Consider the following 12753-nt stretch of genomic DNA (forward strand, 5'->3'; position numbering starts at 1 on the left):
GCACTAAAAGCAAGAAATTCATCCATACTGTAGAAGCAGTTATCCAACAAGAAACCATATATGTAGTTCATTCCTCATAACAGTTCAACTTTTATTGATTCCTATAAAAGTTGTTATTTTATTGAAGCATTTAATACCCAAGTATTTTGGGGAATTCTAACTCACACGCAAGCGAGACTAGGGGTGGTATAAAGAATCTTCACACTGAATAGCGTAATTATGTATATCAGAGTTTTTTTGATATAGTTGTTTATTATCATAGATGAATAACACTAGCTGTAATATGTAGAGGCACGGCAATGGTAAGATGCTACATTTTTTAAATAGCGGTAATCAAAGTATTTCCCTTAATAACTTTTCAATTACAAGGGTAGGTGTTATTAAATGAATAGATACTCAATTAATAAAAAATGCAATTTATATATTCATCGATAATATATAGACTTTATATGGCGTGGGTTTAATTGGGACTAGCGGTTGACCTCGAATGATACTCTAAATAGTTAAACACTGCACGCTCTTTGCCCTCTATCTCGAAAAAACTTTTCAAGATATAAAAAAAAATCAAACAAATGTTATAGAGAATTTAATCCTCTACAATATTTATGTGCAAAATATCGATTTTTTTGACCTTTGATCTTAAATATCGGTAGACGCGGCCACCCTACGATAAGTATGTTTTGAGACAAGTTTCAGGGTTTCAAAATAAAAGTTTATACAAGTTTAAACCTGATTCTCTCCAATTCCGAGATTATTAGCCTATTTTGACTAATATGACTGGATTATAAAGCCAAAACAAATGTAAGGGCTGAAAGTAGTAAAACGACATTGAAAAAAGAATGATTGCTTCTATATGTCAAATTTCAGCTCTTCATTCCAACCTTGAATAGCAATTTGCATTGTGCTCTATATTTTGATGTGTATTTTTATTTTACGAGAATGTTTTTATTCTTTTTAGATTTTTCAAGACCTATTTTAATCTTTTCAGACTAATTCCATGTGTTTTTTCGTGCATATATTTCAGTTTATAATATATAAAAAATTTTGATTGACAAATAATTTACTCTGAATTATTGTATTTATGAAGTATGCATGTGATATTTTTCACCCTCAAAAGTTTTGTTTATGGTTGGAAAAAGCGCTCCTTTGTTGTTTGGATTTTACATGCACTGAGTTGACAACCAGTATTGTTGTTATGTAACTAATAGGTCCATAGTTGCAGAACTTTAAGTGATCTGAGTTTGATGATGGAACTCAAAGTGTAGATTTGTTGAAACCACTATTTTTATCAAATCTAAACAAATTGTTAGTGTGATATATTCGTGTTAACGGTTTATTGAATAATTTGTTCCAGCAATTTTCTGATCTTGGTAGTGAGTGATACTACTGTAGTGTTATCGTATTTAATTATATTTATTGAATTGTGTGTACCTTTTAGATACGAACAAAATAAAATTGGAATTTATTGCAATTGTTTTTGATATTTTTAGCACAATAATGAATACCTTTTTATCCGGAATATTCCATAGGCGTAGTTTTCCATCCAATGATCCACTTAGAAAATATCTGTCATCTCGTGGGTGAAATACAATAGCTGTCACAAAGTCGATGTGCTGAAAACAGCAAAGGCATTCTTTTCGTGAAATGTGCCAAAGCCTTACAGTTTTATCCATTGATGAAGACAGGATGAAATAATTTTTCGACCAAGAAACATCCAATAAATCGGAGGTATGGCCGGTATATGTACAAAACGTTTTTGGCATGAATGTTAGTTTACTAGATTCGGATGGTAATCCTTCATATGCTGAAATATCTGCTGAATGATGCGATGTCAAAGATTCTGTAGATGGAGTCGGTGATACTTTTTCAGAATTATATTTTGTTCTCATTTCCTGAAATGATAAAAAAAATGATTGCATGCCATAATGAAGAATCATTCAAATATCTTTACTAGTTACCACCTTTCAAAGTCATCTGTTTTGGCCTTGAAGAAAGTGGAATTAAATCATTTTCCTATTTATTTCATGAAGTTCACAGTTGTTGATATAATTACAAATAATTATGTGAAACTGTTTTACTAAGTTCAATTATTAACAAACTATCCATATAGTGGACTGTCCGAGGAGAATATTCCATTCATAAGATAACGACAAATTTGGTAATTTTTTTTTAATGGAAGATAGTGTCCTTCGTTTTGTAAAATAAACATGTGGTAATTTGAAATTAATTTGTTACTTATATCGGCATCGTGAACGTTAGGTTGTGTTGAGAAACTATTAATAAAGTACAGAACCGAAAGAACTTGAAAGAGATATGATATTAATGATATTTTTTTAACAGTTATCTTCGAATTCTGACTTGTGAAGGTGTATGATTTTTTCAAGGTTGTCCAGAAGAACAAATTAACCTGTTATATTATATAAAAATTGTTATAAATATTTTCCCAACTAGCCCTACACTTTTTGCAAAAAATATCTATTATTTAAAGTTTGTATATTGATATATTTGTTACTTTTATTTTGCTGAATAATTAACACTTGTAAATAACACACAAAAAATGAAGGCAACTCATGTGTGCTTTCTAACATTCATATTTTGTTTCAGCATAAAGTAGAACATGTATTGCTTTTTAAAGTATTCTTACAAGGAAATGAGATCAATGGTAATGTGCAAAAAATTTAGGTACGAATGACCTTATACTGACTAAGGGTATGTTGTGAATCAGAAAACTTATTATTAATGTATAACAGGGTTCTGGTTGTTCATGTTATATTTTGAAAATTTTTGTTCAAGAAATAAATACAATTTAATATAAGTGTTACTGATGAAGATGAAATTGAGTGTTGATTTATGAAATATTTTAATTATTTTTTGCATTTTTTTAGGATATAGTACCTACTACTGGCACGCTTTGACAAGTTGAAATAGCTGTCTACCAGTTGTCATCAAATTGAAATCAAATTGTCAGTGATCGGAATATTACTCATCTATTTATCTTTTGATTTCCATGGAATTATTTTCACTTAATTTCTAGAAACATTCGTTTTCTGTTGGCATTCTAAGACAGTCCCCCAAATTTCTTCTAACGCGGCTGTCAGTTTTAAAGATTGGTCAAACCACCAACATAACAACTTGGCAAGCTAAGTTGGGTGTCACACCAATTGAAGATTCTATTTATGTCCCACGTGCGATTACGCGGTAATTTTTATCAAGTACTCTTGTTGTTTTTTCAAATTTTGTCTTCAATCGAGGACCATATGCCCGTACTGATGGTGTCCAACAGGTTGAAACAGCTTTGTACCGGTGGTTTTTAAATTAAAATCAAGTTGTGAATGATCGGAATAGGAGAATGATAGAATAGTGATTTTTCGGGGATTCAGTCTACGTGTGTGTGTACGCGCGCGTGTATGTGTGCTTGTGTGTGTGTACGCGCGTGTGTGGCTTTGGATATGATGGTTGTCCATGCAGCTGAGAGGTAGTGTGCATTATCTCTTTCGTTGAGATTGCCGTTCTTCTCAATTTCGATTGCTTTCCCTATGATCCTGGTTTTATGGTGATGTATACTTGCGATGTGTTTGCAGCTTTTGAAGTCGTGTTGTGACCTGTATCAAGGTGGTGTTTGTATAGGGCCGAAGTTGTTTGTTCAAAAGAAAAGTAACTTGTTTGTTCTTTACGTTTCTAAGGTAAACTGGATTTTCTCGTGGATTGAGTTCAAGTATGTCACGAAACGGTTTAGTTCTTCTTGTCCATGAGGCCAAATAATAAAAATGTTCTATTATTGAAATGGGTGTTTGTATTAGCTGTAAGTTTTATGCTTTGTTTCATTATTGATGTTGAGTGTAAAGCACTCAGCTTTTTCCTAAATCGTACTCAATTTGTACTGTCAATAATTAAAGGCAATTATTATCAACATCATTTCTTTATCTAATATGATAAACAATATTTACCTGAAAAAATTGGTAGGCACTTTCAACAATCCAAATTCTTAGAATCTTGTCTTGGCCAGCAGTTGCTAGGAGTCTACCACAACCAGAAAACTTCATACACCAAATTGGTCCTTCGTGTTGATCATCTTTGAGCTCTTGAACATGTTCTACTTTTTCAAACTCGTAAGGTCCTTTATGAGAATTTGAGGCCTGGAGCAAAAATGATAAAAAACTTCAAAAATATCTAAACATCAACAATACATAAAATTTTTCACATATAGTCAGTGGGCATACTTAAAGACTGGCTCAAAATCCAATTATCATTTTGTGAAAAAATAGTATAGAAACCTAAAGTTGGAGAATTGAAATATGGGTGTGAGTTCATAAAACAGTAAATGGTACTATTATGAATAAACTAATATTATGATATTATTATAAGTTGAAATGGAAATTTAATGATGATAATATCTGGAAGAATGTGATAACATAAATGTTGAGAAATAAATAAATATTTCCGAATAAGTTACTGGCAATGTTCACATGGTACACAATAGACACAATTCTTGGAATGGCTGTTTGATCCATTAATATTCATAATCTGTTTCTGTCTGAAACCAGTAATCACTTATTCATTGCGAGTATCTAGTCATTCATTTGTTTAACTAATATATTTCGTACCTTTCTTTTACATTTAAAATTTGAAATGAACATTTTGAACATTGATTTGTGAATTGTCTGTAAACTCAAATTATTTCTGATGAGAAATCATGTGAGAAATATAATTCCGTAATAGAAATTACTGAATCTAAAATTATATGTAGTACATAAATTATATTCCAACGATTGTTGTCAAGACTCCACTAAGAAAAAACGAATCACTCGGCATCCTGTTATACCCTTCTATAGTCAATTCTTATACATGAATATCCAAATTTTTGTAGCCAATTACGATCAGCTTGTTCAAGATATAATATGCTATCAGTCAACAATCCTGCTGCTCAGTGAATCAGGTAGAACAGTTGATATAATGGATCTCGAAATTAAAATAGATGGCTACAGAATAGTGAGATGTGATTCACAGAGTCGCCACACTAGAGGTGTAGTGTTATATGTTCGTGATATTATCAAATGGACTGTCTATAAAAACATATCTGTAGACGTAATATATTGGTGCTTGGTTACTAATCTGAAGTTTCAACGAATAGAGGTATTAGTTGGATATCTGTACCGTTTATCTAGCTCAGATTTCAATATGTTTCACGATAGTTTTGAAGATTTAGCAGAGAATATTTTTAATAATTAATGTAAATGTGTATTAGTAGGAGATTTCAATCTCAATTTTCTAGATGATAATAATAGATATGTTAGTCAATTTAAAAACTACAATAATTTGTTGGGAATTAAGCAGACGGTCGAAGATTCTACCAGTTACAAATAACAGTAGCACTTTAATTGACTATGAATTAAATAACACAGCTTATGCTTCATCTATAGTTCATGATACCCCTAAAATTACTGATCACAATATCATTACCATTTCAATTAAAACCTCTCATAATTTTAATAGCAATAAAACAAAATACTTCAGGAACTTTAGCAAATGTCATCTCAATGCATTAAATGTATGTACAATGCACTGTAATTGGGACCTAACATTGAACAACATTTCAAAACAAATATTGATACCACTTCCCCTATGAAAACTTTCAACTTGAGAGAAGGTTAACTTCCTTGGTATGATAATGAAGTTAGATAGTAAACCAAATGTAGAGACAGGGCATATAAAGACTTCAAAACAGGTTCCACTGAAGTTGACAAACAACTCAAATGGCGGGCTATTTGTAAAAGTTGCAGAAATGAAGTTGTTAATTTACTGAAAATAAAAAAGATCAATTTTTATACTGATAAAATCAATAATTGCTTGAAATACTCGAAAGAAATGTGGAAAACCCTAAAGGCATTAGTCAAACAGAAAAAAGATTCACTTCCACATACAATATTATTTCAAATAACCCAAGGAGTCTGTCAAATCACTCATGATACAGAAAACGCAGAGAGAAGTTCAATTGTTTTTTCATTGATAGTATAAGTAGACATTAAGAACACCATTATCCATTCTCCCCTCTTGACTAACAATAATCTCCTACCTATTAATTGTGAGATAACTAAATTCAGATTATTATCAATGTCAGAACTTAAGACTATTATTAGAAGCTTCGATAATAAATGTAACTCTAATTATATAAACAACAAAGTACTTAAAAGTGTGTTTGAGGTAATCGGTGGAGTATTATTAAATTTGGTTAATACCCCACTCAGAACTGGTAAAGTACTGTAAAAACTAAAAAATAGTACAGTGATTTATGTACCAAAAATTAATAATACTAATGAAGCCATCAACCTTCGTCCGATAAATACTTTATCTCCCCTTGAAAAAATGATTGAGACGGCAGTGTGTGAACAAGTGATTGATTACATTGAAACTAATAAACTGATTATGATGAACCAATCCGTATTTCGATCTAAACACTCATGTGAAATAGCATTACAAGTTTCCATATCCAAATGGAAACTTGCTGTTGATGATAATAAATATATAGTGGTAGTGTTTCTAGACTTTAAACGGGTCTTTGAGACAATTGATATTACTATTCTACTAAAAAAAACTCAAATATTATGGAAGTTCTGGTTCAGTACTTGAATGGTTTGAAAGCTATCTCTCTGGTCGAACTCAACAGACTGAAATTAACAGGACATATTCAAACCAAAAAGGTGTCAATAATGGTGTACCGCAAGGTAGTGCCTTGAGCCCGCTTCTATTTGTCCATTACATTAATGACATCAACTTTATCAATGGATGTGAATTATCAACTTATTTGCAGATGATACTTTGATTGCAGTGAGTGAACCTGAATTACAAAAAGCTATCTTTTTAATTTCTTTCAGGGATTCCAAATCAATTTATATTATATTAGACAATGGAAGTCTGAACTTATGAAATGAGCTATCAATAAAATTAATTATATTCAGATCAGAATATTTGAATTCCTCAACATTAATAAGCTCAAGCTCAATGTCAATAAAACGAAAGCAATGATAAATACAACAAAACATAAACATAATTCAATTGACAAAACATCTATAAGTATAAATATATAAAATCAAAAAACTGAAATTGTCGAGGAATTCAAACATTGAATATGAACAGGAAGGTTGAAGAAGCCGCGTAATGACAGTAATGTTGCTGCACCTTCCAAAACCTTCGCGGAGGCCGTCGTGTGTGTTCGGCGAGTCTTGGCCTACATCTGCCGATATAATAATAATATAATAATAATAATAAGTTTATTCTCAATAAATTCTCAAAATAATATTAAGTTTCTTAAAATAAAATACAATAATATAATAATAGTGCACTTTCATTCAGAGATATTTCGAATAAACAAGTATCCACTAAGGCAGTGCCTGTGCGTGGGTGATTTACTTATTCCAAATATTGACAATAATTAGTACACTTCAAAATAGGGCTCAGTTGCATTTCTATATGAGAGTTATATGTATAAAATCATGTATAATTCACTGAAATGTTTGTGACATAATAAAATTGTAGTCAATTTAATAAAATTAGGCTAATGGGCCTTACACACAATTATTGAAACATAAATATCATAACATAGGTAACGAACATCAATAATCAACAAAATAAAATATATGGAATATTCTAATATTCAAAATAAAATAAAATAAAATCAACAAGATGTTTCCTAGTGACCTGTCCACCTTCCTGGAAAGGACAGGATGGACGATGACCTAGAAGGACAACCCCTCCTGAGGACGGGAGGATGTAAAATAGGTCACATGTGGCATAACAGCCAGGCCACGGGACACTCGCCGATGCGAATATTCGCGCGGTGCCAACGGCGAAGCGTCTATCGACTGAAACAAACGCATAGCAATGTAATTATGAAGCCACGCGTAACGGCGACCGGCGAAATGTACCAAGCGAACCGCGTGGGCGACTTGCGGCGCGACGGGCGAGTAAAACAAATACATGAATCAGTACGGCGCGAGCCACGGAGTCGAGCGGCAGTCGCGTCGAATAGTGCAGTGATCAAACGAGTTGTTGTTTTCGCCGCGAAAAATGAACACCGAGACTTTTATTGATGAAATACTAGCTAGACCATCTATCTGGAAGACTGATTAAAAAGTTAGAAATTCATTCTAACGTCAACTACAAGTTAGAAGTTGTTTTTTGTTTTAGTTGTACGAAAAATTACTGTCATTTAATTAAGATTTTTGCAATAAATAACATAATTATCTGAAAGTGTTTTCATTTCATGAAATATTAATATACAGGGTAACATTTAAGCTGATAATATTTTGGGGAAAGATAGTTCCAAATAAATTTAGTTATAAAAAATCCGTTTGCGACCATTACTTTCTTGGGAAAAGTTGTTCATACTGATGGATACTATAGGTAATTCTCCAAAATATGATCAGCTAATTAAATATTACCTCTATACATAGGTATATAGATGAATACGTAATGTAGATTAATATAGATGGATATGTATAAATAGGTAAGTACATACCTACCTTAATGTTAAAAACAATTTTTCAGTGGCACTAAAATTTCTATTTGCATTAAGTTTTTTCTCCAATTCTGGTTGAATATTCATAAGAATATAAACGAAGGTTTCAATACTCATCCTGGTATACTCAGAACATTTTTCTGGATATAATCTGTATTTCTCGTACTTCTTGTGGAATCCTCCATCTACACCCCGATTCTTATTCAAATCATGTACTCCACAATCTCTTACAAATATTAGGTCTTGAACCAAAAAACTATTACTTTCCAAGCAATATCGAGATAAATTCGATAAAGACATTTCGCTGCCGGACTATTGGTCGCGGCGGCGAACGTGACTGCCCGTGGCCTGCAAACGGTGTCGCGCGCATGGTCACTTCGCCTCCCACTTCGACGTTTGCACCACCGATCCCCATGGCCAGGCCGTAAGTGCTGTGAGTATACACTCACCCTCCCTACTATATACATAACAATATGATATTAGCGACACTTCAAAACAAATTAAGATATTAGGAATAGCTGGCTCTACATTTTCATTAGCATCTGTAAATATTCAATTTTTATTAGCTAATACTATAATAAAACAAGAATTTTAGTTATAAAACAGTTCAATTTTGATATACACGGTGTATTAGGTTCAGACTTTTTTTCAACAAGGTGCAAACATAAATCACGAAACTTTAAAATTCTCATTTTACGCTAACAACATTGCGATCGAAGTTACAATTATTTCTTCTGAAATAATTCTGAAATGATTGAATTATGTCAATGTAGTTTGTATGATGATGAATGGAATATTTTTCTGCAGGAATTTTGTGAAGGAGTGTTTGTGACAGGCATTATTGCTATGTCTGAAAACGACAAGAGCCCGGTACAATTTTTAAACAAGGATCAAAATTTTTAACCTCAACAAATCACTCAACTGAGAAAATTGGGTGTATATATTTTGTGGTTATGTGTTGGGATCCTTTTCGAGGCATATTGAATGGATATAATAACCAATATGTATAGAAAGAAATACCTACCTTTAATTTACAGTTATGTTCACCAGGATGCACGTTATCAACAATATCAATTGTGTCCTCTTTATGGCGAGCATGAGAAACTTCATGTGCAATTGTTTTTGCTCTATGCACTGTTTTCTTAACAGTTGAACCGAGAAACTGTTTAAACTTAGCAGTTTTCTGTTTCAATCTACCTATTTCCAAATCATGCTCACCCACAATCGGTAATTCAGATATTTTATCTACACTTTCTTCATCAGATTCCTTATCCTTGTCCATATTGGAATTGCTAACATATTCTGATGTAATTCTCATTATATGAAGGGAAAGGGGATTAACACATTGAGGAAGTTTATCTTCTGCAACACTCAGTGGAACGCGTTCCCCTGTATCCAAATTGAGAACTGTCACTTGTTCAAGAATTTCCAAATCAGAAAGCTGTTTGCCAGAATCTGTATGTGTACGAACGTGGAATAAATTTTTTAAAAAATTTTCATCTCCAGCTGATTTTCTGCGCTCTCTAACAGGGGTTTTTCTTTCGTGTTGATGAGTCCCTCTGAAAAATAATTTCAATGAATACATTTTGATAAAATGAATAGAATTTTGAAATATGAATCATTTTCAAAACATTCACCTATGAGGGCCCAAACTGTAATGACCTAAACTGCTCCTATTAGAAGATCCTCGCGCACCATTTTCTGAATTTTTTATTTCTGTTGATAAATTTATATTTTCTTCATTATTATGTATATTTCTAATACTGATGTGTCCTTTTGGAATATTATTATCTTGAGGTTTGACGACAAATTGTCCCTTTAGAGCTTGTCTTATATCTAAAGAATGCCCAGTGTTCAAATCGAAACTTTTCATCTCAGAAGGTAAGAATTTATCACATTCATCTAACTTGCTTGGTGGAAATTGATCTAAGGAATGTTCGAACTCCCTGGTGAGTGATTCTATAGTACTCGCAGGACTTGCTAGTTCCGGAGGTTCTAAAGGAATCAGGTCAGAGGTCTGAAAAATATAAGTACCTTTTATTATTCAACTTTCTCACAACTGTGAAATATTGAGGAACGATCTCATAATCTATTATTATCATAATCAGTCTTTCTTTATTTTGATTCAATATAGTACTGATATAAATTCACAAATTATTCATTTTCATTTCAAATACAACATATCTAGCAACCGTAATAGGACACAAATTGAGAAAATCAGGCCAGTTATTGAGATATCATAAGAAAAATAAATTCTGTCATATTGATTTTCCTTTTTTTCCCACGTTATTTCAAATATTCATATTTCGTATCCAACGTTTCGTACTCTCTAGGTCATCCTCGGCCTCTTAAATACGGACCTGCATATTTTATGACAGTTTTTGAAATTACTTTTAACGCTGAATTCAACGTTATATCATACAATATCATTCAAAGTTGATTTTCAGGTGATTTTGGCCCTTATCCAAATTTCTTTGGGTCGAATATGTATTACATTTACCTTCAATTTAATTAACAACCTGAATGGATTTTATCAGAAGAAAAGGAAGAAACAAGTACTAATTATTTACCTATTTCAAAAGAGGAGAAAAACTTAATTCATAACGAATAAACGAAACTATCATTTATTTGGAAAAAAATCATTTGAAAGTAAATGAAAATTATTGAAGTGAGTGTTCAAAACGTCCATCATTTTGTAAAATGTACTTTGAGGTTCTGGAACTCGAACTTCTTATACATTTGCTTATTTTGTCTCCTTGAATACCTTGCAATGCATTCTCAATCTTCTTGTGAAGAATCTCTATTGTCGGGTTCATTGTATCATAAATTTCATTTTTGAGATATTCCCACAAATCAAAATTCAGCAGATTCAAATCCGGTGATCTGGCAGGCTACGCTACTGGACCTTTTGTTCCAATCCATGAATCGGGAAAAGTTTGATTCAGATAATCTGTGACTATTCTTGAGTTGTTGAAACCATGGACGGTTACGCCGATACCGTATAGGAAGATTATCCATCATTTCTTCTATAATTTCTACATATTTTGCTCCGGTTAGGTTCCCAGTGATTTATTATTCAACAAACCGCACCACATGTTCAAAGAAAAACGATATTGATGTTTTTTCATCTATATTCAAAGAGAGAATTGTTTTTATATTGATGACATTTGTCATTGCACCAGTATCTAACTTAAAGACAACATTTTTGACTTGATTAACAACCATTTCTATGTGCCATTGTTTCTGTCTGTATTTTTTTCAGAAAATTCATTCAACATCCCTATAGAGACATAATTTGAATTTAAATCGTCATATTCTTGAACACTTTCATATTCACCTTGTGTATCATTATCAGACTCAATGGAGTGTACAATTCTCTTTCTACACATTTTTTGAAAATGATTGAAGTTCCCACATATTGCTTACCGAAAGATGGGACATTTTCTTACTGGATGTGCTATTCCACATTTGAAGCAACTGATTTGCTTTGGCGAAAACCGACTAACTGCTTTACTCAATCTTCTGAAATGTGATTGTCCTGATAAACCTGTATTTGTACTGGCTTGATAGTCAGAACGTGATGTTGATTGTTGAGCAGGACCACCTGGTACGTTTCGATTAGCTTCCCTACAAACATCCACAATACATAACTCTTTCACTTCACTTGTCATTTCCTGCCCCTGCTTCCTAGACTCCTGAACTGCCAAGCAAACCCTTTCCGCTTCTTTCAAAGTGATATCACTATCTTCCAAGAATAATTCTCTTTGTTGATCACTTAAGAGGTCAATTATAAGCATACTTATTTTGAAGAAGAAAATCTCCAGAAAATCAATGATTTTGTTCCGAAATAGCTATTCTATTTTGATGTTTTGTGATTTGATATTATTGAAATTAAGTTCTTGTTACAATACTGTATAATTTTGAGTAATTTTCGGTGTTAACAAAAAATAAAAATAACTTTGCACCAGAAACTTTGAAAATTATTTTACTCTTCAAAAAAATTGATCTTGGTTAACACCATAGTTGTGTAATTTGTAATATTACAGGTTTTTAAAATAAACCTGTTATTTATCGTTTTAGCAAATTTTTTTTCGTAGTCCCCATTTAAAAACAATGGGTAAAAAAATTAAACTTCACTTAGATGGCCATGCCTTCAAATTTAGATGTATTTTTTTAATGCTGAACAACTTTTCTGAATAACTTTTCCCAAATTTTTTCTAAATAAGAGTACTTTACTC

At 32.1% G+C, this 12753-nt stretch overlaps 1 protein-coding gene across 4 annotated transcripts in view; it reads right to left on the reverse strand.

Annotated features, from left to right (window-relative positions):
* The window catches only part of LOC111512552 (WD repeat-containing protein 44), a 60908-nt gene that overhangs the window by 11527 nt on the left and 36628 nt on the right, over nucleotides 1-12753 (reverse strand). For all 4 annotated transcript variants that reach the window (XM_074185466.1, XM_074185474.1, XM_074185461.1 and 1 more), the window contains exons 4-7: nucleotides 10153-10532; nucleotides 9540-10074; nucleotides 3948-4136; nucleotides 1506-1892 (exon numbers count right to left, since the gene is read on the reverse strand). In XM_074185466.1, the coding sequence (XP_074041567.1) occupies nucleotides 1506-1892; nucleotides 3948-4136; nucleotides 9540-10074; nucleotides 10153-10532 (1491 nt within the window). The remainder of the gene's footprint in view (nucleotides 1-1505; nucleotides 1893-3947; nucleotides 4137-9539; nucleotides 10075-10152; nucleotides 10533-12753) is intronic.

Source organism: Leptinotarsa decemlineata, unplaced genomic scaffold, assembly GCF_025532065.1.
Source record: "Leptinotarsa decemlineata unplaced genomic scaffold, Ldec_3_MD MMD2_P_RNA_scaffold_2, whole genome shotgun sequence".
In the NCBI taxonomy this organism is placed as follows: Eukaryota; Metazoa; Arthropoda; class Insecta; order Coleoptera; family Chrysomelidae; genus Leptinotarsa; species Leptinotarsa decemlineata.